Genomic DNA, 20,206 nt, shown 5'->3' with positions numbered 1-20,206 from the left:
GATTATCTGAATGGAACCTAATTGTAAACACAAGCGTCCTTATAAGAGGAAAGCAGAGCTAGATTTGACAAACAGAAAAGGAGAAGGCAATGTGACCACAGAGGCAGAGATTGTAGTGGTATAGCCACAAGCCAAGGAATGCTGGCAGTCACCATAAGCTGGAAGAGGCAACAGATTCTCCCCTAGAGTCTCTGGGGAGAGTACCGCCCTGCTCAACACCTTGATTTTGCCCAGTGAAACTGGTTTTGGACTTCTGACCCCCAGACCTGTGAAAGAATAGATTTTCTTATATTTTTAAGCCATGAAATTTGTGGTAATTAGTTACAGCAGCCACAGGAAACTAATATAGATGTTGGTACCTGTGTCTCATTCTGCTTGGGCTGCCATAACAGAATACCATAGACTGGGTGCATTAAACAACAGAAATTAATTTTTTCACAGTTCTGGAGGCTAGAAGTCCAAGATCAAGGTGCCATCTGGGTTGGTTTCTGATGAGAGCTGTCTTCCTGACATGCAGATGACTGCTCTTTTGCTGTGTCTTCATGGGGCCTTTGCTTCATGCATGTGCTCTCCTGATGCCTGTTGGATCAGGGCCCCACCCTTCTGACCTCATCTAACCTTAACTATCTCATTAAAGGCCCTATTTCTAAATACAGTCATATTGGGGGCTAAGGCTACAACATATCAATTGGTGGGGTGGGGGGAGGAGGTGGACACAACTAAGTCCATAACATGTTGTAACAAATACCTTAAAAAATGAGGGGGAGGGTATAGCTCAGTAGTAGAGCGCATGCTTAGCATTCATGAGGTCATGGTTTCGATCCCCAGCACCTCTGTTAGAAAAAAAAAATAATAATAATAATAAATAAACCTGATTACCACCCCTCAATGAAGTGGTTTTGGAATTGGATAGTGGGTAGAGGCTGGAAGAATTTTGAGGCACATGACAGAAGAAGCCTATATTGCCTTGAACAGACTGTTGGTAGCAATATAAGTACTAAAAGCACTGCTGGTGGGGGTGGATGTAGCTCAGTGGTAGAGTGTGTGCTTAGCATGTACGAGGTCCTGGGTTCAATCCCCAGTACCTCCATCAAAATAAATAAATAAACCTAATTACCTCCCCCTTAAAAATTAAAAATAATTAAAAATTATTAAAAAAATAATTAAAAATAATTAAAAAAATAAATAAAGCACTGCTGGTGAAGGCTCAGAAGGAAGTGACAACATCCGAGAAAAAGCATACAGTGTCTTAGAGAATAATACATGTATCATCATAATGTCGGTAGAAATATTCATGTTAAAGGTGCTGCTGGTGAGGGCTCAGGAGGAAATAAGGAACATGTTATTGGAAACTAGAGAAAAGAAGATCCTCCTTATATAAAGGCAGAAAACTGAGCTGAATTATGTCCTACAGTTGTGCGGAAAGCAGGGCTGGTAAGTGATGGACTTAGATATTTAGATGAGATTTCCAAAGAAAGTGTTGAAGGTACCACCTGGTTTCTTCTTGCTGCTTATGGTAAAATGTGAAAGGAAAGAAATCAATTAAGGGAAGAATTGTTAAGCAAAATGGATCCAGAATTTGATGATTCGGAAAATTCTCAGACTGTCCAGATTGCAAAAGACACAAAATTTTGGAGATTTATTGTCAGGAAAGTATGGTCTGGATAGAAAGCCAAGGGTGTGGCTGGACAGCCTTGGCTAGTACTAAGGAGATTCTGTGTGACTCATGGATCCTACCAACCATCTCAGCAGAAGTCAGGAATGGAGATGGGATTGTCCACGAAAAGATTTGAGGAGGACTCTCTTGTCTAATGATGTGAACCCCTGTGACTTTCATGAGTGACCCAAAAGAGTTTTCAGAATGTTATATGGCCTGAAACACTGCCTGATGGGCTTGAAGAAAACAGAGACAGGGTGAAACAAAGGAAGGATGTTGGCCTCCCAAAGTTTTACTGGAAGGATGCAGTCTAAAACTACTCAGCAGCACATATGTGCTACCCTTCAAGGGAAATGAAGAATGACTGTGGGCACTGCTGTGAGCCCAGAGGTAGAGCCTCAAGCCACAGAGGATTATTCCCAGGCCTTAAAACTGAATGAAACTTGCCCTGCTGGATTTCACAATTACTTGGGATCAGTGACACCTTTTTGTCCTTCCATTTTATCCCTTTTGGAATAGGAAACTCTGTAATTCTTATCCTATGTCTGTCCCATCGTTATGGTTTTTTTGTTTTTAGAATTTTTGTGGGGGAGATAATTAGGTTCATTTATTTTTAATGGAGGTATTGGGGGTTGAACCCAGGACCTTGTGCATACTAAGCATGCACTCTACCGCTTGAGCTATACCCTCCCCCACGTACCACCATTGTGTTCTGCTAACAGATCCTACTTATTTTCTAGTTTCACTGGTCCAGAGATGAAGAGGAATGTGGCCTCGGGGTAGATCATCCCCCGAGTCTCACTTATATCTGATTTAGATGGTTTAGATGATGAGATTTGAAATGTTTGAGCTGATGATATTAAAGTCAGATTTTTGAACTTGAGCTGATGTTGTAAGGGATTGGAATTACGGGAGTGTTGGGATGAGGTGCATGTGTTTTTCACATAGAATGGATGTATATCTTTGGGCGCCAAAAGGTATACTGTTGTAGGCTGAATGATGCCTCCACCAAAGATATGCACACCTTAATTCCTGGAACCTTTGAATGTACCTTAGATGGAACAAAAAAGAAAAGAAAAAAGAGGACTTTGTGGTTTGCAGATGTGATTAAGGTAAGCACTTTGAGATGGGGAGATTATCCTAGATTATCCAGGGGACTCTAATTGTAACCACAGTGGCCTTATAAGAGGAAGGTGAAAGGCAGATTTGACAGAAAAGAAGGCAATATGACCATCAAGCAGAGATTGTACTGAGGAGGCCACAAGCCAAGGAATGCTGACAGCCACTAAAAGGCAGCAAACTGATTCTCCCCTAGAACCTCTGGAGGGAGCATGACCTTGCTGGCACCTTTATTTTGGTCTTCTGGCCCCCAGAACTGAGAGAATAAATTTCTTATGTTATAAGCCACTGAACTTGTGGTAATTCATCACAGTAGCCACAGGAAGCTAATGCAGGTGGCTTGGGGGTAGATTTGGGGGTTATTGGAGGGATTTAGGGGTATGTTTAGGGATTATTGAGGGCAGTTTGAGAGTGTAATTAGGGGCATTGAAAAGCGGGTGCAGTTGGAGTCATCAAAGGGAAAACTGAGATGGGGTTGGGGGCTCACTGGAGGGTGATTTGGAGGTGTAGTTGGAAGTTCTTGGAGGGTGGTTTGAGTGGTATGGTTGGAGAAAATTGGAAGATGTTTTGTGGGTGCAGTTGCGCATACAGTCATCTCTCAGTATCTGTGGGGAGATTGGTTCTAGGACACCCCGGCAAAGATACCAAAATCCACAGATGCTCAAGTCCCTTATATAAAATGGCATAGTACAATTGGCCTCCGTATCCCCTGGTGTGGGACCCTTGGATATGGAGGGCCGACTGTAATTTAAGACAAGGTTGGGTATAGCTGTCATTGAAGAGTGGTTTGGAGGTATAGTTTGGGGCTGCAGCTATGGGACCAAGGGAAGGTAGTAAAAGGGTATTTAGAAGCAGAGTTGGGGGCTCTTGAAAAGGAAATTTTGGGGGTGAGGTTTGTAATTGTTAGAGAGTAGTTTGGGGTTAGAGTTGGGCATCATCCCTGCCCCCATAACAGAGACACTGGTGATTGAACCCAGGACCTCGTGCACACCAAACATGTGCTCTACCACTGAGCTATACTCCCCACCCACCAAGTTGGGCATCATTGAACTGGCACTTGGGGATATTTTTAGGAGTTAGAGGGCAGTTTGAGGGTAGAGTAGGGTCTGTTGGAAGGAGGATTCGGGGTGAAGGTGAGAACCTGGTGGAAAGTTTAGTGATGAAGTTTCAGGATCGATAGCATGGTTTTGGGATATAATTGAAGGCTGATGGGTATAGTCTGGGATGCAGTTTGGGGGCCTGTTTTGAGGTCTGGATGTCAGATGGATATTACGAGTTGTAGTTGAGGAGTTATTAGTGGGTGATTTGGGGGAGCAGTTAAAGATCATTGGATGGAATACTATTCTCAGCAATAAAAGAAACAAACTCCTGATACATGCTACAACATGACTGAACCTCAAAAAATATGCTAAATGAAAAAATCCATACATTGCATTTATATGAAATGTCCAGAAAAGGCAAATCTATAGAGATCGAAATTAGATTAGTGGTTGCCTGGGACTGGGACTGGGAACCGGGATTAAATGTATTTGGGCATGAGGGATCTCATAAGAATGATGCAAATGCTCTAAAACTGGATAGTGGTGATTGTTGCATACTTTGGTAACTTTACTAAAATAATTGAATTGCATGCATAAAATGAGTGACTTTTATGATATGTAAATTGTGCCTCGATTAAGTTGTTTTAAAAAAAGATCATTGGAGGATGCTTTGTAATATGTTAGGGTCACTGAGGAATGATTTGGAGTGTGGGTAAGAGTCATTAGAGGGTTTGAAGTACACATCTTGGGCCATTGGTGTACAATTTGCAGGTTCAGTTGGGTAACTACAGAAAGAAAGTTAGCGATTATTTGGAGGTGTTGTTGAGGACTGTTGGAGAGTGTTTTGCGGCTGGAGTTTGGATCTGTGGAATGTGGTTTGGAGGTGGAGAGGATGTTGGAGGGTAGTTTTAAGCACAGTTGGGGGATCTCCCCTGGAGTAGTTGGCAGTATATGGGATAGTGATAGGGGCTGTTGGAAGGTTGTTTTGCTGGGTGTGGGGTTGGTCAGTGAAAGGTTTGGTGGGAGGGGGGCAGGTTCATAGAATATGGTTTGGAGTTAGAGCAGGTGACTGCTAGAATTGATTTGGGGTGCAAGTGGAGGCAACGCCAAAGGTAGCTGAGGATATTTGGGGTATTGTTGGGGGCTTTTGGAATGCCATTTGGGGATCAATAATGCATTGTTAGGAGGGTACATAGAGAATGGTTTAGGGTCAATGGGTGCATATTGGGGTTAGATGAAAAGTTATTTGGAAGGGCTCTTTGGAGGTTAATGGTTTCAGGGCTGATTGCAGATGGTTTAGGGAAACAACTTGGGGGTAGTGGAGGGTAACTTATTCGGACAGCTTGGTTGTCCATGGAAGACGGCTTGCGGGTACTGCTTGGGATCAATGGAAAATGTTTTGGGGATACAATGTGGGGGATGATGGAGTGTGGTTTGGGGTGCACTTGGGGCACAGAGGGTAGTTGGGGGAATTTTGGGGTGTGGTGACGGCTGATAGAAGGCAGTTTGGGGTACTGCTCGGATGTTCGTGGCGGGGTGATTTGGGGTGAGGGGCGCAAGTCTGATCACTGAGGGGGCGTGGTCTCGGTAAAGAAGATCTCCTCGGCCTTCGAGAAAGCGTGTGCGCACGCGCTCCGAGCTGGTTCGCTCCTGGCGCTCCCAGGGCAGGGAAATCGAAGACCCGAACTGGCGCCTGCGCACTTGGTCTCCGCCGCTGCTGTGGTCTCGCGCCCCGCCCCCCGTCTCCCCCCGCCCCTCCAGGCTCGCGCTCAGCGGCGGAGGTGGCGGTGCCGCCTGGAGCGGACAGACCCGAGTTGAGGGTGGGGGGGGCCGGGGTCCACCTCCCGCCGCCGAGCGGGCGCCCCTCTTCCACCCTGCCTGTGCCCCCCGTCTGGCCCCCACGGCTAACAGTCGCGCGGCCGAACGCGGCCCACAGGCGGGGCGCGGAAGGGGAGTAGGCAAGAGCCCGGGGACGAGCCGGGGGCAGCGAGGGACGGGCGCGCCCACCACCCCTACCGGCCTGCATCGACCCCGCCTACGCCGCTGGGCGAGGACCCTCGGTGAGTAATGCCCGCCTGGGGTTGGAAGGGAGGAGACGGGGCGGGGTGAAGGCCCGGAAACGCCGACCAGGGATGTACCTGCGCGCGCACCCGCGACCTCTGACCCTGTGGTCTCCCTCTCGACCCCTGCCTGACCTGAGTACATCTTTCTTTAATCTCGGACCCCGGACCCCAGGACGTCTGGTCTGACCCCTAACCCAACCATATTCTGGCGTGATGTGATTCTCAAACCCCATTTTGCACCCTCTAAATCCAGTCCTGACCCCAAACCCCGTACAGTTCTGTTCTTAGGATCCTTGACCTGACCCCAGATGCTTGCCTGACCCTGTTCTATCTCTGAAGCTCATCTTGCCTTGTCTTGAGCACCCGTTTCGGTCCTGTTTCTAAACTCTTGTCCAGTCCCTGAACCCCTTCCTATCCCCCTAACCCCAGTCTGATCCAGGTTGCCTTGATTCCTGACCTCTGACTTCTGTATTTTCTCCCCACCCTGTACTATCTCACCGGTCCCCCTCCTGATTCCTGAACTCCATCTTGGCTTACCAGCTTTAGACTGTCCCTCTTGTCGCCTGCCGTGCCCCTGCCCCTAACCTATGCTGTTTTCCCTTGTCTTCTGTCCCACCACTGTCCTTGTTCCTGTCTTCATTCTGTCCCGGTCTTTTCCTGTTCCTTACCTCCATCTTGAACCTGCCCTTTTCCCTATCCCCTTCTTTGACCGCTGTCTTGGCCTGTCCCCCGTCATGTCTCCTGACTACTGTTTTATACTGACCCTGTTCCCTGCCCTGCTCTTTTGTCCCCTACTGTCCCCTACTTTTTCTCTGGCCCTTGTCCTGAGCCTCACTCCATCCCATCCCCTGGCCAGTGTCCTGGCTCCTTCTCTGTCTTGCCTCCTGACCTCCATGCTGCAATGACTCTGATTCTGTTTTGTTCCCTGTACTCCTTCCTGTCTTGTCCCTTCATCCTGTCCCTACCCCAGGCCCCTGTTCTACCCTGTACCATGCCCCTCCATGCTGTTCAGATCTCCCTCCTTTGTAACACCCACTTTCCATCTCTGAGCCCAGAAGGAAAGGGGCCCCATTGTACCCTGCATTTGAACTTGGAGGTTCCCATGATCTCTGAAATTCATCCCAAATGCTTCTCTTAGCATGAACAAGAGCAAGCAGCCTTATGGGCCCTGCGCAGCAGAGGGAGTTTTCACATGTGATTCCCCCACCCCCCACCCCCACCCAGTGAGCTCACACAGGGCTTGCATTTCTCTCCCTGTCCCAGGAGGGCCTGGAACTGGTCCTATGCCCCCCACCCTCCCCAAGTGTGAAAGAACACCCTGAATTGTTCAGTGAATCTCTGGGAGCCTGTGAGGTCCGGGTCATGTTTCCAGCCTTGCTAGGTTGGGGGCTGTCCATGTAAGAGTGGGGGACTCAGGGGTATGTGTGAAACTTCTAGGACATCTTACCCCTATCTGCTAGTCTTGGCACTAGGTGCAGTGATCCCTGTTTTCCTGGCCTGAAAAAAGTCCATTCTAGGCCAGAGGGTTCAGGGCTTGGTAGGGGTAGGAGTGGGGTGGGAGTTTATCCCCTTTCTCAGCAATAAGCAATACAAATCTTGGTGCTAAGTCCATCCCACCTCTGTGGGGCAGGTCTGTTGTGGGGGGGCTATCACTGTTAGAATCAGGCCCATCCAGTGGTGACAATAACAACCACAAGAAAAATAAGAAAAATACGGAGTTCTTTCACTATCTGAATCTCCTTGAGTTTGAGGACAGACAGGGAGAATTTGGATGGTGAGGAGGTAACATGTCATTCAATTATGTTTTGTTCCTGTGTTTCTCATTGAGAGTAGTGAGAGTTGGAATAACGAGATACCAGACCTATCTCATTTATCCAAAGCCTTTATCCAGACCTCTTCATAACAACACAAGCATCCCACACTGTCCCAGTATATTTGGTACCCAAGTTCTGAGAGGGAGAGTTTGGATAGTTCAGGCAGTGAAAGATATTAAGTTATTTGGGGGTATATTTTGTTTTTGCATTTTACAGAGTGAGTAGGGAGAGTTCAGATAATGAGGGATAATGGCTCTAACTCAAAAATGTATTCAAATCTATTCATTTCCCTGTGCTCCAGTGGCAAGAGTTGGGATTAATAAGGGTATCATGTTGTAGAAATGTACTTGGTTCCTGTATTTTGCCTGGTGAGTAAGGAAAGCTCAGAGAGTGACGGATATACCAGTCCTATCTCATAAATATATCCAAATCCATTCAGTTGCTGTATTTGGATAGTGAGAGTTTGGACAATTCTTCTGAATAGATTTGGTTCCTGTATTTTTGGTTTTGAGTAGGGAGGGGTTGGATAATGAGGGAAAACAGCTCTGTTTCAAGTATGTCTAGGCAGCAAGTAGGGAGGGTTTCAAGGCTGAGAGATGCCACCTTTGTCTGTCTGTCTGTCTCTTCCCCTCTGTGTGTGTGTGCGTGATTAATCCTGACTTTGGACTGAGAGGAGTACTTGTGATTATGTATGACAGCCAATACATACTGAGCACTCAGCTCGGGCCAGGCACTGTCCCAAGTGAGCTTTAAATGTCTTAGTTCATGTCACGCTCACCACCCTCCTGGGAGGCATATACTACCCCCATTTTATAGATGAGGACGTTGAGGTACAGAGAGGTTAAGTGATGTGTCCAAGCAGTCACACAGCCACTAAGCGGCAGAGCTGGGTTGAATCCCAGACCCACCACTTGTTAGCCCTACAGGAGGCCACAGGAGGCCACAGGAGGCTCAGGTCCCCACTGGGGAGGGGCTTAGAGGTGGCCGTCCTCCAGGGTATTAAAAGTTGTGGACTAGGGCAGTGATGTGTGTGGGTGACTCTGCCCCACCTATCTGCCTGGCCCAAGAGGCCCGGTTACCTGCTGTTCCCTCCTTCCTCTTGAACCAGCCCACCTCTGCATGAGTTTGTGATTGTAGTTACTAACGGTCGTTAATAACGTGGTGTGAGTTTCCTTGCACTTTGAGATGTCTTCCAAAGTTACTTTGGCCTCTGTTGGCTCTGTTAGTACTGTTTACCAGTTTTACAGTTGAGGAAACCTCAGCCTTGAGAGTCAGTTGACATTGCTGGCCAGATACCCTTTCCCTCTCGGCTCTAATTTTATAAACATCCCTCTTCCCAACGTCCTTGGTGTCCCTTAAGAGATGAGTGAGGCCATGGCTGAGAAGACACTCCCCACCAACCCCCAGCTGCCCACCTCGTGGCTGCTGCCTCCACCAGCCGCAGGCAGTGAGAGGAGGGAGAAGGAGGGTGATGAAAGGGGCCTTTGTGTCCCATGCAGGAAATCTCACACCCAGGAAGAAAGGTGGGCAGGGTGGCAGGAGGCCTCAATAGCACATACACTGGGCGTTGCTTGTACAGAGCAAGTTCCTCTCCAGGCTTGGCCCCCCTGCCAAGTGGTGAGGGAGCTTTCCTTACTCTGTGCTTTCGCATCATGTGTGGGCTGCCGGGGCCTGGGTTGGGCTCGGGCCCTGAGGTCACAGAGCAGATGGTCCCAAATGGAGCGCAGGATGTGTGGTGTGTGTTGGGGCCGGCCCAGAGCCCAGGTGGTGGTGTGGGGGAAGCAGGACCTCGTAGAGGCTCAGAGTCCTTCATTTCCTTGACTCTTGGCCAGAAATGTCCCAGGAGCATAGGGAGAGGACTGGGAGAGCCTCAGCCTGGATGTGAAGAAGCATGAGCCCCCATGCCCACTCCTCCTGCCTTGCAGGGATTGCCTCTGTCAGCCTGCAACCCAGGACCCAGCCCCCCCGAATTCTGATTCTACCTGCTCTTATGCCTCTCTGGTCAGAATCGGGCCTCTTCACCTCTGCAAGCCCCAGCTTTCATCTCTACAAGCTGGCTATGAGGAGCTGGGGCCGTGCCACCCTCCCAGGTTTGTAGGGGTCAGGAGGGATTAAATCGCCTGTGTGTGTCTTCCGTTTGCTGAGATGATTTCTTCTGGAGCTGCAGAAGGTGGTAGGGTCTTGAGACATGTTCTCCTTAGAAAAGGTAACCTCATATGTTCCATCTTGGGGAACTTCTACCCCAGTGAGGGTAGGATTTGCCCTAAGACCTTCTCCCACCCCTTCCTTGCCCTGGGAGGAAAGGGTAGGGGCCTCAGAAATGTGATGAGTGTTGCCAAGAGACACACACCCAATGAACACCCAAGGCCTCCTGTGTGCCTAACAACTCCCCAGACCTCCATCCCTCAGCCCCCAAGTAGTTCCCTTGGGTGGCCAGGGTCTGATCTGGGCGCTTGGGCAGCACCAGAGGCAGCCGCTGCTCCCATGACCCTTAGCCCTTCTTCGTCTGTCCTCTGCTAGGTGTCTGGCAGGGAGGGGGGAGGTCAGGCTCTCTTCTTGGCCTTGCTGGACACCCTGAGGGGACCAGGCCCCAAGACTGCCCCTAAGGGTGGCCTGAGCCCTGGTGGCAGGCAGGCAAGGGTTAAAAGGTATGGGCCGGCCCAGTCCCTGGCCAGGTAGGCTGGGCCATCGCCTAGTGGGAGGCGGCCTAGGCATCCGCCACTGTGCTCACCCCTGCTCACTGCCACTATCAGCCAGAGCAGGGCCTTGTCGAGACGACTATTTTTTTTTTTTTTGAGGTACCTGAGGCCACTCCACAGCACCTCTCTGGCATTGGTGAGCACCTGGGAACAGTGGGCCCAGGGCGAGGGGTGTGGGGAGAGCAGTATGGGGTGTACTGAAGTTCCCTGTAGGAGAGACCCAGGTCTGTGCGAGAGGCACGGCAAGGAAGGAGGGCCTGAGTAGAGGGGCGAAGCCCAAAATGTCCAGTTTCCTTTCCTGGCACGAGGCCGATCCCTTGCCGGAAGTGGACAAGGGGAAGGGATGGGGGAGAAGAGAAGCCAGAGTCCTCCTTCTCCACTCCCCTACTTCCTCTCCCCCTTTCTCCCCTGCAGGGGTACCTCATGCCCTCCTTCAACCCGGGGCCCAGCCCCCTAGGAAAGCCCCCCATACTGGGCTCTTGAGAAACTACATCCGGCACCTGCCTGCCCCCCATCTGTTCCCCTGGAGTGGGGACGGAGGGGCTCTAGGGCAGTGTGGGGAACAGTGCCAGACACTGGGAGTTTGTATTTGCTCTGAAGGTGGCAAGATGTGGAAATGGGGGTCCACTGAGGTGTTGGGGTGCCACCCAGGTGAGGTGTCTCGGTTGTAAACAGTCATTACAGCCAGGAATTTCTTTCTGGGCTGTGGTGTCAGAAGGGCAGACCTGAAAAACCTGCTGGGCCCGCCTCTGGGTGTGGGGGGTGCCCTCTGCAGCTCTCTTGCTGCAGCCCATCCTGGGACAGGACGGGGACACAGGGTCACCGGTGGGGAGACCCATGGGCTGGTGTAGGGGTGCATTGTGGAGGGGACTGCTGGGATCCCCCTTCTCACCATCTTTGGGTGGGGACCGGGTGGCCCCAGGCCCCCAGGCAAATGTGCAGAGGGTAGGCGAGCAGAGGCAGAGGCTTAAGAGCGGGTGTGGGGGTGTGGGGCGTTGACCCTGTGTCTAGCCTGCCCGATGACCCCATGACTCAGGCCCTAGCTATGTCCCCGAGGTCAGGCTGACAGGGTGGAGTCGGGGTTCCTGTCTGGACCCCATGTGGACTTCCAGGATGCCATGAGCTCCCAGGGAAGGAAGGCTCAGAGCAGCCTAGTGTGGGATGTGGGACTGATCCTGGTGAATGGGCCCATTGGGGAGGAGTTGAGGTTCCTGTCGGGGTGGAGGAAGGTTTAGGGGGGCCCTGGGAGAGTTCCTCAAACCCAGATTGGGGCTGGGGAAGAAAGAACCCCAGGAGCTGAGGGTCAGAGGAGGCTAAGCTAGGACCTCAAGGAAACCCTGCCATGCTGGGCAGTGTCAGCTCTTGGAGGGTGGGCATGTGAGCCCCTCTGCCGAGCACATGCTGTTGCCTGCATGTTCAGAAGGGCTTTAGGGATGGACCCTGCCCCTGATGTTGGGGACAGGGAACCCCTGCCTTGTGGGAAGGCTACATACCCAATGGGGCAAGTGGGAGGACTGCTGATACCAGTGGTACCCTGTTAATAGCTTGGCCACATCCCCCAATATACAGATGGGGAAGGGGCTTGAACTCACGCCACCTCAGCTGCCTAGGTCTTCTCCACACCTGGCCACCATGTCATGACAAGCCGGGGATTTCGAGGTTGGTGGGGATGGGACCTCTGTGGCCTCATGAGATCCTCCCAATCGCCTGCCACCGAGGTCAGGCCAGGTGGTGGGAGGTGATGTCACCTGGCTTCCCAGCTGGGGACTGAGCAGGATGTGGGAGGGAAGGAGCAAACTCCAGAGGAAGGGACGAGGGCAGGACTGGCGGCCAGCCAAAGCAGGCTCCACCGCCAGCCAGGGCGTCTGGGGGCAGAGAAGGAGGCAGGAGGCAGTCAGCTTGTTATCTGCAACTGCGGACTTTGCCGTTTTCAGTCCCAGTAGGGTGACTTCCCCTTGCTGGATGCAGGACATGCTAGGGTGCGGGGAGGGACCGGAGGGGTCCTGAGGCCAGGAGAACACTCTCCCTGCCACACCAGGGACACAGGATGGTGTTAGGACAAGTAGTGACCCACAGACCACAGTCATTCTTTTGTTCACCCAGCAGACATTCACTGAGCACTTGCTGTGTACACAGAAGTGTTCCGCGTGCCAGAGAAAAAGACTGATGAGAAAAGGACAGATACGTTTTCTGGCCTCCTAAATGTACAAGAGAGGCACAGTCTCTTGTTGGACAGCAGTTGTGAGGGGACATAATGCAGGGACCCACCTCTGGAAGTGACATCGAAGTCCCAGGGTGTGAGTGAGCGCCAGGGGCTGGAGTGGTGAGACGTGAAAAGAGGGCCCTGGACAGCAGCCACAGCTTGTGCAAAGTCTGGAGGCCTGCTGGGCTGTGAGCTTATGAGGAATTGGTGGGGTTCAGCACCTCTAGTAAGGGAGAGTGTTGGACCCTCAGCTGTGGGCAGGTGATTTCCTTTCTCTGTGTCTTACTCTCTTCGTCTCTAAAATGGGGTTATAATAATCACAGAACTGGCATCATAGGGTGGTTGTGAAGATTAAACGTGGCATAGGAGTTACCTATTCCAGGTACCCAGGTGCTTAATAAATGCCCACCGTTCTTATCGTTGGTTGAATCCATGCCATTCATTTTCCCTTCCTAGGCAAGACTGCTGACTGTGGCCCATGGGCCTCTGAGGAGGCGTTGTAAGTCCGCCTGGCTCCCCACTTGCTGTGCTCCCACTCAATGGGAAGGGAACCAAGGTACCAGGGCCTTGACATTGACACAGATTCTGAGAGGGCAGACCAAGCAGGTGGGTGGGGCCAGGGTACCCCTCATTTGCAGCTGGGGTGTGGGAACCTGGGTCTGGGTGGAGATTGGGGGATCAGGGGATGTGCTTCCTCAGTGGCTCCCGTGCATCACTGCCAGGCCTTGCCCAGCCATCAGCCACGGCCTCTTGACAGCACCAGGATGGAAGTCAAAGGTCAGCTGATCAGCTCTCCCACCTTCAATGCCTCAGGTCGGTGTTGGGTTCCCTCTCCTGCTGCCTCCTCCCCAGCTCTGAGTCACCTCCTGTCCGCTTGGGAAGGGTTGGTCCCTGGCCCCACCGCTGCTCCAGGTTGCCCCAGTTGTGCCCCTGATCTTTGTTCCCTCTGTGTCCAGCTGCCCTGTTTGGAGAGGCTGCCCCCCAAGTGAAGTCAGAGCGGCTCCGGGGGCTGCTTGACCGGCAGCGGGCCCTGCAGGAGGCCCTGAGTCTGAAACTTCAGGAGCTACGAAAAGTGTGTCTCCAGGAGGCGGTGAGGGCCTGATCCTAAGGGTGTTGGTGTTGGGGTGAGGAGCCGGGGCGAGGTAGGCAATCAGGTGGTGATCACTGAGCCACTTGTCTGAGCTGTAGATTCTCCGAAGCTCAGCTCAGATGTCTTAGAATCAACAAAATATGGTAATATTTTACCACAACCCCCTGTCAATAATTTAGAATCCAAAAAACCTCAAAAAAACAAACAAACAAAAAACCCTCACATAAGTTATTTCCAAAACTTGGCAGTGAAACCTGATCTGAACTGACATAAGGTGATTTATAGTTTCGCTTTACCCCTCTTGCTGTGACTGTCCACACAGTTTGCCAGAAATAATAATGCAGTTCAGAGCATGCAGCCCAGGCCTCAAAGAGTGTCATATAATATGTAGTATAAAGATGGTGTCACCTGTATGAAAAATGAAGAAATTCCGGATTCCGAAGCAGGTCTCCCTGCTTCCCATGCCCACTGCCCCAGGGATTTGGGCCAACGAGGGGCTGAGAGTCTGTTCCATACACCCGCCCAGTGGAGTACTGGGAGGAGGAAGAGAACAGGTGTGGATGCCGAGTAGGGCTGGGGTCCTAGTAGGACTTCTGTAGATTCAGGCTGCTTTGCCACATCCTCCCCAACTAATCCTGTAGTCTCTGACATATGCCTTCGTCCACCCAGGAGCTGACTGGCCAACTGCCCCCCGAGTGCCCACTGGAGCCTGGGGAACGGCCCCAGTTGGTCCGCCGGCGGCCCCCTGCAGCCCGAGCCTACCCTCCACCACACACCAACCCAGCACACCACTCCTTGTGTCCCGCTGAGGTGAGCAGATGGGCACACAGAACAAGATGGGGGTGGGACAGGTACAGGGGAGGAGGAGCCGGGAGGAAGCAGAGGGCAGGCTGTGTCCAGGGGAAGGAGAGGCTAAGGGAAAAAGGCACCGAGCTTGAGGGAGATGGGTTCCAGGACTGAGAGAGAGGATGCTGGTCCCTAACTGTCAGGATCGGCTTTTCACCCTTGCTCCCCCACCCCCCACCCCAAGATGCATAGGCTCAGCCCGAATCAACCCAGGCCCTGCCTCCAGTGCATCCTGGCTTTGCCACCACCTGCTTCCTATGCTTGACCATTTCTAACATTTTGGTCCCACTCGGGTGGGCCCCGCAGGAGCTGGCGCTTGAGGCCCTGGAGCGCGAGGTGTCAGTGCAGCAGCAGATTACGGCAGCTGCCCGCCGCCTGGCCTTGGCCCCCGAGCTGAATGCCGAGCAGCGCCGGCGTCGGCGCCAGGTCCAGGCAGATGCGCTGCGGAGGCTGCATGAGCTGGAGGAGCAGCTCGGGGATGTCCGGGCCCGCCTGGGCCTCCCGGTGCTCCCGCCGCTCCAGCCCCTGCCACTGTCCACCGGCGCAGTTATCACCGCCCAGGGAGTCTGCCTGGGCACACGCCTCACTCAGCTTAGCCAAGGTGAGCCAGGCCCTGTCACCCCACCAGTGAAAGCCGGAGGGTGGGCATGGTAGGGGTGGGGGGTGTGAGCAGCCAGTGAAAAGTGGGAGGGAGGTGGAACTTAAGGAATTATGATTAACTGACTCTCGGGCAAGGGTGGGGCCACTGGGAATAGGCATCAGGGAAGTGAGAGATCAAGCCCCTGGTGATCTTAGATTTAGATAAAGGTGGATTCTTGGGAAGCAAAGGGGGTGGGGAGGAGACTGCCCAGTGGTGTAAGGGGATGGCACCCAGGCTTTGTATTGATAGGCCCGGTTCTCCCCCTTCTCACCTGTAGAGGACGTAGTTCTGCACTCAGAGAGCAGCTCCCTCTCAGAGTCTGGGGCCAGCCATGATAACGGTGAGGACCTGTCTCTCCCAAATCTGCCCATCCTTTGATGCTCAGCCCTCACCTTCCCTCTTCAGCTCTTTTGAGCCATGCCCCATCCTCCTGTGGAACCCCCATCTTCTTTGCTTCACCCTATCCTGCCCCATCAGCCCCAGTTCTCACCTCATCCTTCAGCTCCTCCTCAGCCTGTCCCGCCCTCTGCCCCCCACCCCCCGCCTCCCTAGTCCCCACCCTTTGCTTTGCCTGCAACCCTTCGGGTACCCTCTCATTGACTTCTCCCCTACTTTCTCCATTCCACCCAGAGGAGCCCCGTGGCTGCTTCCCTCTGGCTGAGCGCCCCTCACCACCCAAAGCCTGGGACCAGCTGCGGGCAGTATCTGGGGGCAGCCCTGAGCGGCGAACCCCATGGAAAGCACCCCCGTCGGATCTTTATGGGGATCTGAAGAGCCGGCGGAACTCTGTGGCCAGCCCCACCAGGTGAGGGTGAGCCCCTGCCCTCCTTCCCCAGGAGCCAGGAGTGGAGCCTAAGCCTGGGCTGGCAGGGGGGCCCACTGGTGGTTACAGTCTCTAACCTGGACCCCCACCTGGGCCTGCCTGTCTCTGTCTAGCCCCACACGCTCGCTGCCCAGGAGTGCCTCCAGTTTTGAGGGGCGAAGTGTGCCTGCCACCCCTGTCCTCACCCGGGGCGCTGGCCCCCAGCTCTGCAAGTAAGTGGATTCTGAGGGTGAGTTTGAGGACCAGAGGAGGGAACTAGTAGCTCTAACTGGGGGTGTCAGGGAGAGCATTATCAAAGGGTGTGGGGCATGAGAGCCTGAGCTTTGAGTCTATCAGTTTTGTTCTGATTTTCTTTGTAGCTTGTATGAAAAAGCAAGAATTTTATTTCTGTTTCAGAGCTTTTGTTCATAATGCGTCTTATTGCATGCTAAAGAAACAGAAGTAAAAGATTTTTTGGAATATGCAATATATGTATATGTGTGATATCACATTATAAATAAAAAATTTTAATTGACCAAAAAAGAAAAGAAAAGAAAGGCTGGGCTTTGAAAGGTGAATAGGAGCTGTCTTGGTAGAGAAGAAGGGAAGGGGGTATGGATTTTGGGGAGAAGCACCAAAGTTTGAGTCTGGGCTTTTCTGTGCACTTTGGCAAGTCATTTCCCTTCTCTGAATCTTTGTCTCCTCATTTGTGAAATGAGCATCATAATATTTGGGGAAGACACTGTAGGTGTAGTAAGTTCTGGTTAACGTGTACTGAGTACCTACCATCTGCTAGGAGTCAGTGCTTTCCTTGGTATCGGACTTACTTAATTATCACAAGATCCCGATGAGGAAGGTGCTATTGTTATTCCCATTTTAGAGATGAGGAAACTGAGGCACAGAGAGGTTAAGTAACATGTTAGTAAACTGAAGACCTGGTGTTTGAACCCAGGTTTGACTCAAGAGTCCGTGCTTTTAACCACTGTACTCTACCACTGCTTAAACAGATAACGTACCTCCTTTTTCCAGGCCGTGAATACAACAAAGTCCCCATCCCTGTGGCACTTGCATTCTGTGAATAGAGGCTATTGGGATGATAGTTTGGGGTGGTTCATACCCATGATGGGACAGAGAGTTCCAGAAGGGTCTTGAATTCCTGGCCTCATCATGGAGCAGGCAGGGAGCCCGAAGAAGCACCTTAACAGGGGATGAGGGGTCAGATGTGTTAGGAAGAGCCCTCTGCCCTCCCCTGCTAGCATTTCCTCTCCAGCCCTAAGCACACTTCCATCTCTCTTGGAGTCCCAGGCACCCCCATTTTCAACCCCTCTGCCCCCTAGTCCAGGGCAGAACCTCTGCCGCCCTTTACATACCACTCCCCAACACCTTTATACACACAGCTTCTAATCCTGGGCCCATTTGGAGGTGTGGAAGTGAAGGCTCAGAAAGAGGCAGGGTAGGGAGGGCACTTATCCCATCTGCCTGATATTTCTGACCTGTCTCCTTTCACCCTCACCTCTGTGCCCCCAGACCCGAAGGCCTCCATTCTCGCCAGTGGTCCGGCAGCCAGGACTCCCAGATGGGCTTCCCCCGGGCTGACCCTGTCTCCGACCGCGCCTCCCTCTTCGCTGCTCGCACCCGCCGCAGCAATAGCTCCGAGGCCCTGCTGGTGGACCGGGCGGCTGGTGGGGGAGCTGGCTCCCCACCTGCGCCTCTGGTGCCCCCTGCCGCTGGGCCCCCGGTCTGCAAGAGCAGTGAGGTGCTGTACGAGCGCCCGCAACCCACCCCTGCCTTCTCCTCCCGTACAGCTGGCCCCCCAGACCCTCCCCGGGCTGCCCGGCCTAGCTCAGCCGCCCCCGCCTCTCGCGGGGCCCCCCGCCTCCCACCTGTGTGCGGGGACTTCCTCTTGGACTATTCCCTGGACCGGGGCCTGCCCCGCGGTGGCGGCGGGACCGGCTGGGGGGAGCTGCTGCCCACAGCCGAGGTCCCAGGACCCCTCTCCCGCCGGGATGGGCTCCTCGCCATGCTCCCAGGCCCACCACCTGTGTACGCAGCTGACGGCAGCAGCCCCCTTCTCCGCAGCAAGGACCCCCACAGCCGTGCCGCCCGCACCAAGCCCTGTGGCCTGCCCCTGGAGGCTGCCGAGGGTCCGGAGGTGCATCCCAACCCCCTGCTGTGGATGCCCCCTCCCGCCCGTCTTCCCCCGGCTGCTGAGCGCAGCGGCCACAAGAACCTGGCCCTGGAGGGGCTGCGGGACTGGTACATCCGGAACTCGGGACTGGCCGCGGGGCCCCAGCGCCGGCCTGTGCTCCCCGCCATGGGCCCGCAGCACCCACCCTTCCTCCATGCTCGCTGCTATGAGGTGGGCCAGGCGCTGTACGGGGCCCCCAGCCAGGCGCCGCTCCCACACTCGAGGAGTTTCACGGCGCCCCCTGTCTCCGGCAGGTATGGGGGGTGCTTTTACTGACGGGTAGGGGTCTCTTGAGGCAGTTAGTCAAGGTGTCCAGGCCACGGGGGCCGCTGGTCATGATCGCAAATGACATGGACCACAGGAGAACTAGCCGCAGCCTTGGCCTGGGGACACGGGGCCCTGCCTGACCCGCATTAGTCCGTGGGGTCTCCGCGGAGGGGTGTCTTGGGCCCTGGTAGGAGCAGTTCTTCACCACGCTATGTTGGGATTTTAGCATTTGAACAACCAGTGCATGTCAGCTGAAAATGAGCCTTGAAACCAGGGTGCTGGGAGGAAGGGACGTCCTATGGCCCTCGCCTGTCTCTTCCTACTTTCACCGTGTCCCCTGCTCGTGAGCCTAAAGGTGCTGTCCTGTGCCTGCCTCCACCTCTTTAACGAGCCTCTTTTCCTCTCTCTTTCTGTGTCTTGTCCGTCTTTTCCTCTCTCCTCTGTCTTCCTACCCTGTCCTCCGGATTCCTGCTACCCCTTCCAAAGATACTACGCGGACTTCCTGTACCCCCCGGAGCTGAGCGCTCGTTTAAGTGACCTGACGCTAGAGGGGGAGCAGTCCTCTGGTTCTGACCCCCAGACCCCGGGGACACTGGTCTGACCCCTTCTGAAATGCCCCTTCTTGGCCTGGGCATGACTCCAGTCTGGGGAGCACACAGCTGACCTCGCTGAGCCCTGGGGTGTGGTTGCTCTTGGTCCTGGGGGGCACCAACCTGATCTTCCAAGGTCCCTGGCTCCCCATGGGCCCACGAAGGTGTCTGACACCCTGCCTCTCCTCTTGTACTGTTCTGGGGACTGGGGGTCCTCAGCCAGCTTAAAAGAGGGGATGATGTCATGGGGACTCCAAGCCCCTTCCTCCATTTCTGTTTACAGTTGTGATTTAGGTATTCACTGTCTTCCCCCAACACTAGACGTTTTATAAAAAGAGAAACTGTGATCTCGTCCTGGTTGGGTTCATTCCTGTCCCCGTGCCCAGCCTGTTCCATTCAGGAACCCTCTCCACAAAATGGACCATATAGGGTCTCGGGGCCATTTGGGGCAGCCAGGAGACTCTGGTGTGAACAGAACTTCCTGCCACCCCTTACCGGGGCAGTTTTTCTTGGGGAGGTGGGCTCTCTGCCCACATTTGATAGGACTGAAGTCTGGTGGTGGGGGACTTGGATTCATTTCGCCACCCCCCAGGGGTGCCTGCAGGAACCCCAGTCCCTGTCTGCCTGTCTGTGCCCACTGCCTCTGCCTGGCCCAGCCTTTAGCGGCAGCCTCTGCCCCAACTACCCCCAATCTGCAGGAGGGCCAACAGGCAGAGCCGCTGGGTGTGTTGTGTCCTGGGATGCTGCGGTGGTGGAACTTGGCATCTGGTAGATGCCAATGAAATCCTCAGGTGACGTCTGGCCACAGGCTACGTCACGTCTTCCTTGGTTTTCCTTCCACCCACCACTTTTTAAACAAATCCACACAAGCTGTGTTTTCTATGATACCTGTCTGTGACTTTCTGGAGCTGGGGGTTCCCCTACCCCCTTTACCTGGTGTTAAACTTTTCTTTTTGTACCAATGGATCTGGGCCCAAGACACTACCCACACTGGAAGGGGATTTCTATAATAAATGTGTAAACTGAACCCATGCATTGCTTCCCTATCTGCTTTGCCTTGGGGGCCCACATCTTCAGCTAAGACCAATGTATTTTTATCAGAAAAAAAAATACATAGCACCGTGGAACCAGCCTGTGATAATGTCATCCACTTTGGTTTTACTTGCTTTGTGATGTGAGGCAACTTCT

General features: G+C 53.2%; 1 protein-coding gene across 7 annotated transcripts; it reads left to right on the top strand.

Moving 5' to 3' along the window:
• Positions 1-5,584: 5,584 nt before the first annotated feature.
• CCDC120 (coiled-coil domain containing 120) lies at positions 5,585-20,049 on the top strand. 7 transcript variants are annotated; one of them, XM_064483148.1, is made up of 13 exons: positions 5,725-5,876; positions 9,619-9,783; positions 10,492-10,528; positions 13,052-13,201; positions 13,318-13,408; positions 13,552-13,685; positions 14,355-14,495; positions 14,838-15,132; positions 15,449-15,511; positions 15,802-15,976; positions 16,108-16,206; positions 17,501-18,415; positions 18,915-20,049. In XM_064483148.1, exons 5-13 carry the CDS (start codon positions 13,360-13,362, stop codon positions 19,027-19,029), a joined length of 1,986 nt encoding a protein of 661 aa, XP_064339218.1. In that variant the 5' UTR covers positions 5,725-5,876; positions 9,619-9,783; positions 10,492-10,528; positions 13,052-13,201; positions 13,318-13,359; the 3' UTR covers positions 19,030-20,049. The 7 variants fall into 7 exon arrangements, with proteins under 7 accessions (XP_031301095.1, XP_064339218.1, XP_031301104.1 ...); XM_031445234.2 differs by lacking the exons at positions 5,725-5,876; positions 9,619-9,783; positions 18,915-20,049 and adding an exon at positions 9,799-9,899 and having other exon boundaries at positions 13,052-13,151; positions 17,501-18,730; XM_031445235.2 differs by lacking the exons at positions 9,619-9,783; positions 10,492-10,528; positions 18,915-20,049 and having other exon boundaries at positions 5,585-5,876; positions 13,052-13,151; positions 17,501-18,730.
• Positions 20,050-20,206: the final 157 nt, after the last annotated feature.

This window comes from Camelus dromedarius, chromosome X (genome assembly GCF_036321535.1).
Source record: "Camelus dromedarius isolate mCamDro1 chromosome X, mCamDro1.pat, whole genome shotgun sequence".
In the NCBI taxonomy this organism is placed as follows: Eukaryota; Metazoa; Chordata; class Mammalia; order Artiodactyla; family Camelidae; genus Camelus; species Camelus dromedarius.
This window is presented reverse-complemented; position numbering and strand designations above follow the sequence as displayed.

What these genes read in the sequence shown, in the direction of transcription:
- CCDC120 (XM_064483148.1), top strand. Translation starts at nt 13,360, where the DNA reads ATGGAAGTCAAAGGTCAGCTGATCAGCTCTCCCACCTTCAATGCCTCA. An exon ending in CCTCACTCAGCTTAGCCAAG is followed by an intron (nt 15,133 to 15,448) that starts GTGAGCCAGGCC and finishes TCTCACCTGTAG; the next exon opens with AGGACGTAGTTCTGCACTCA. An exon ending in GCTGGCCCCCAGCTCTGCAA is followed by an intron (nt 16,207 to 17,500) that starts GTAAGTGGATTC and finishes CTGTGCCCCCAG; the next exon opens with ACCCGAAGGCCTCCATTCTC.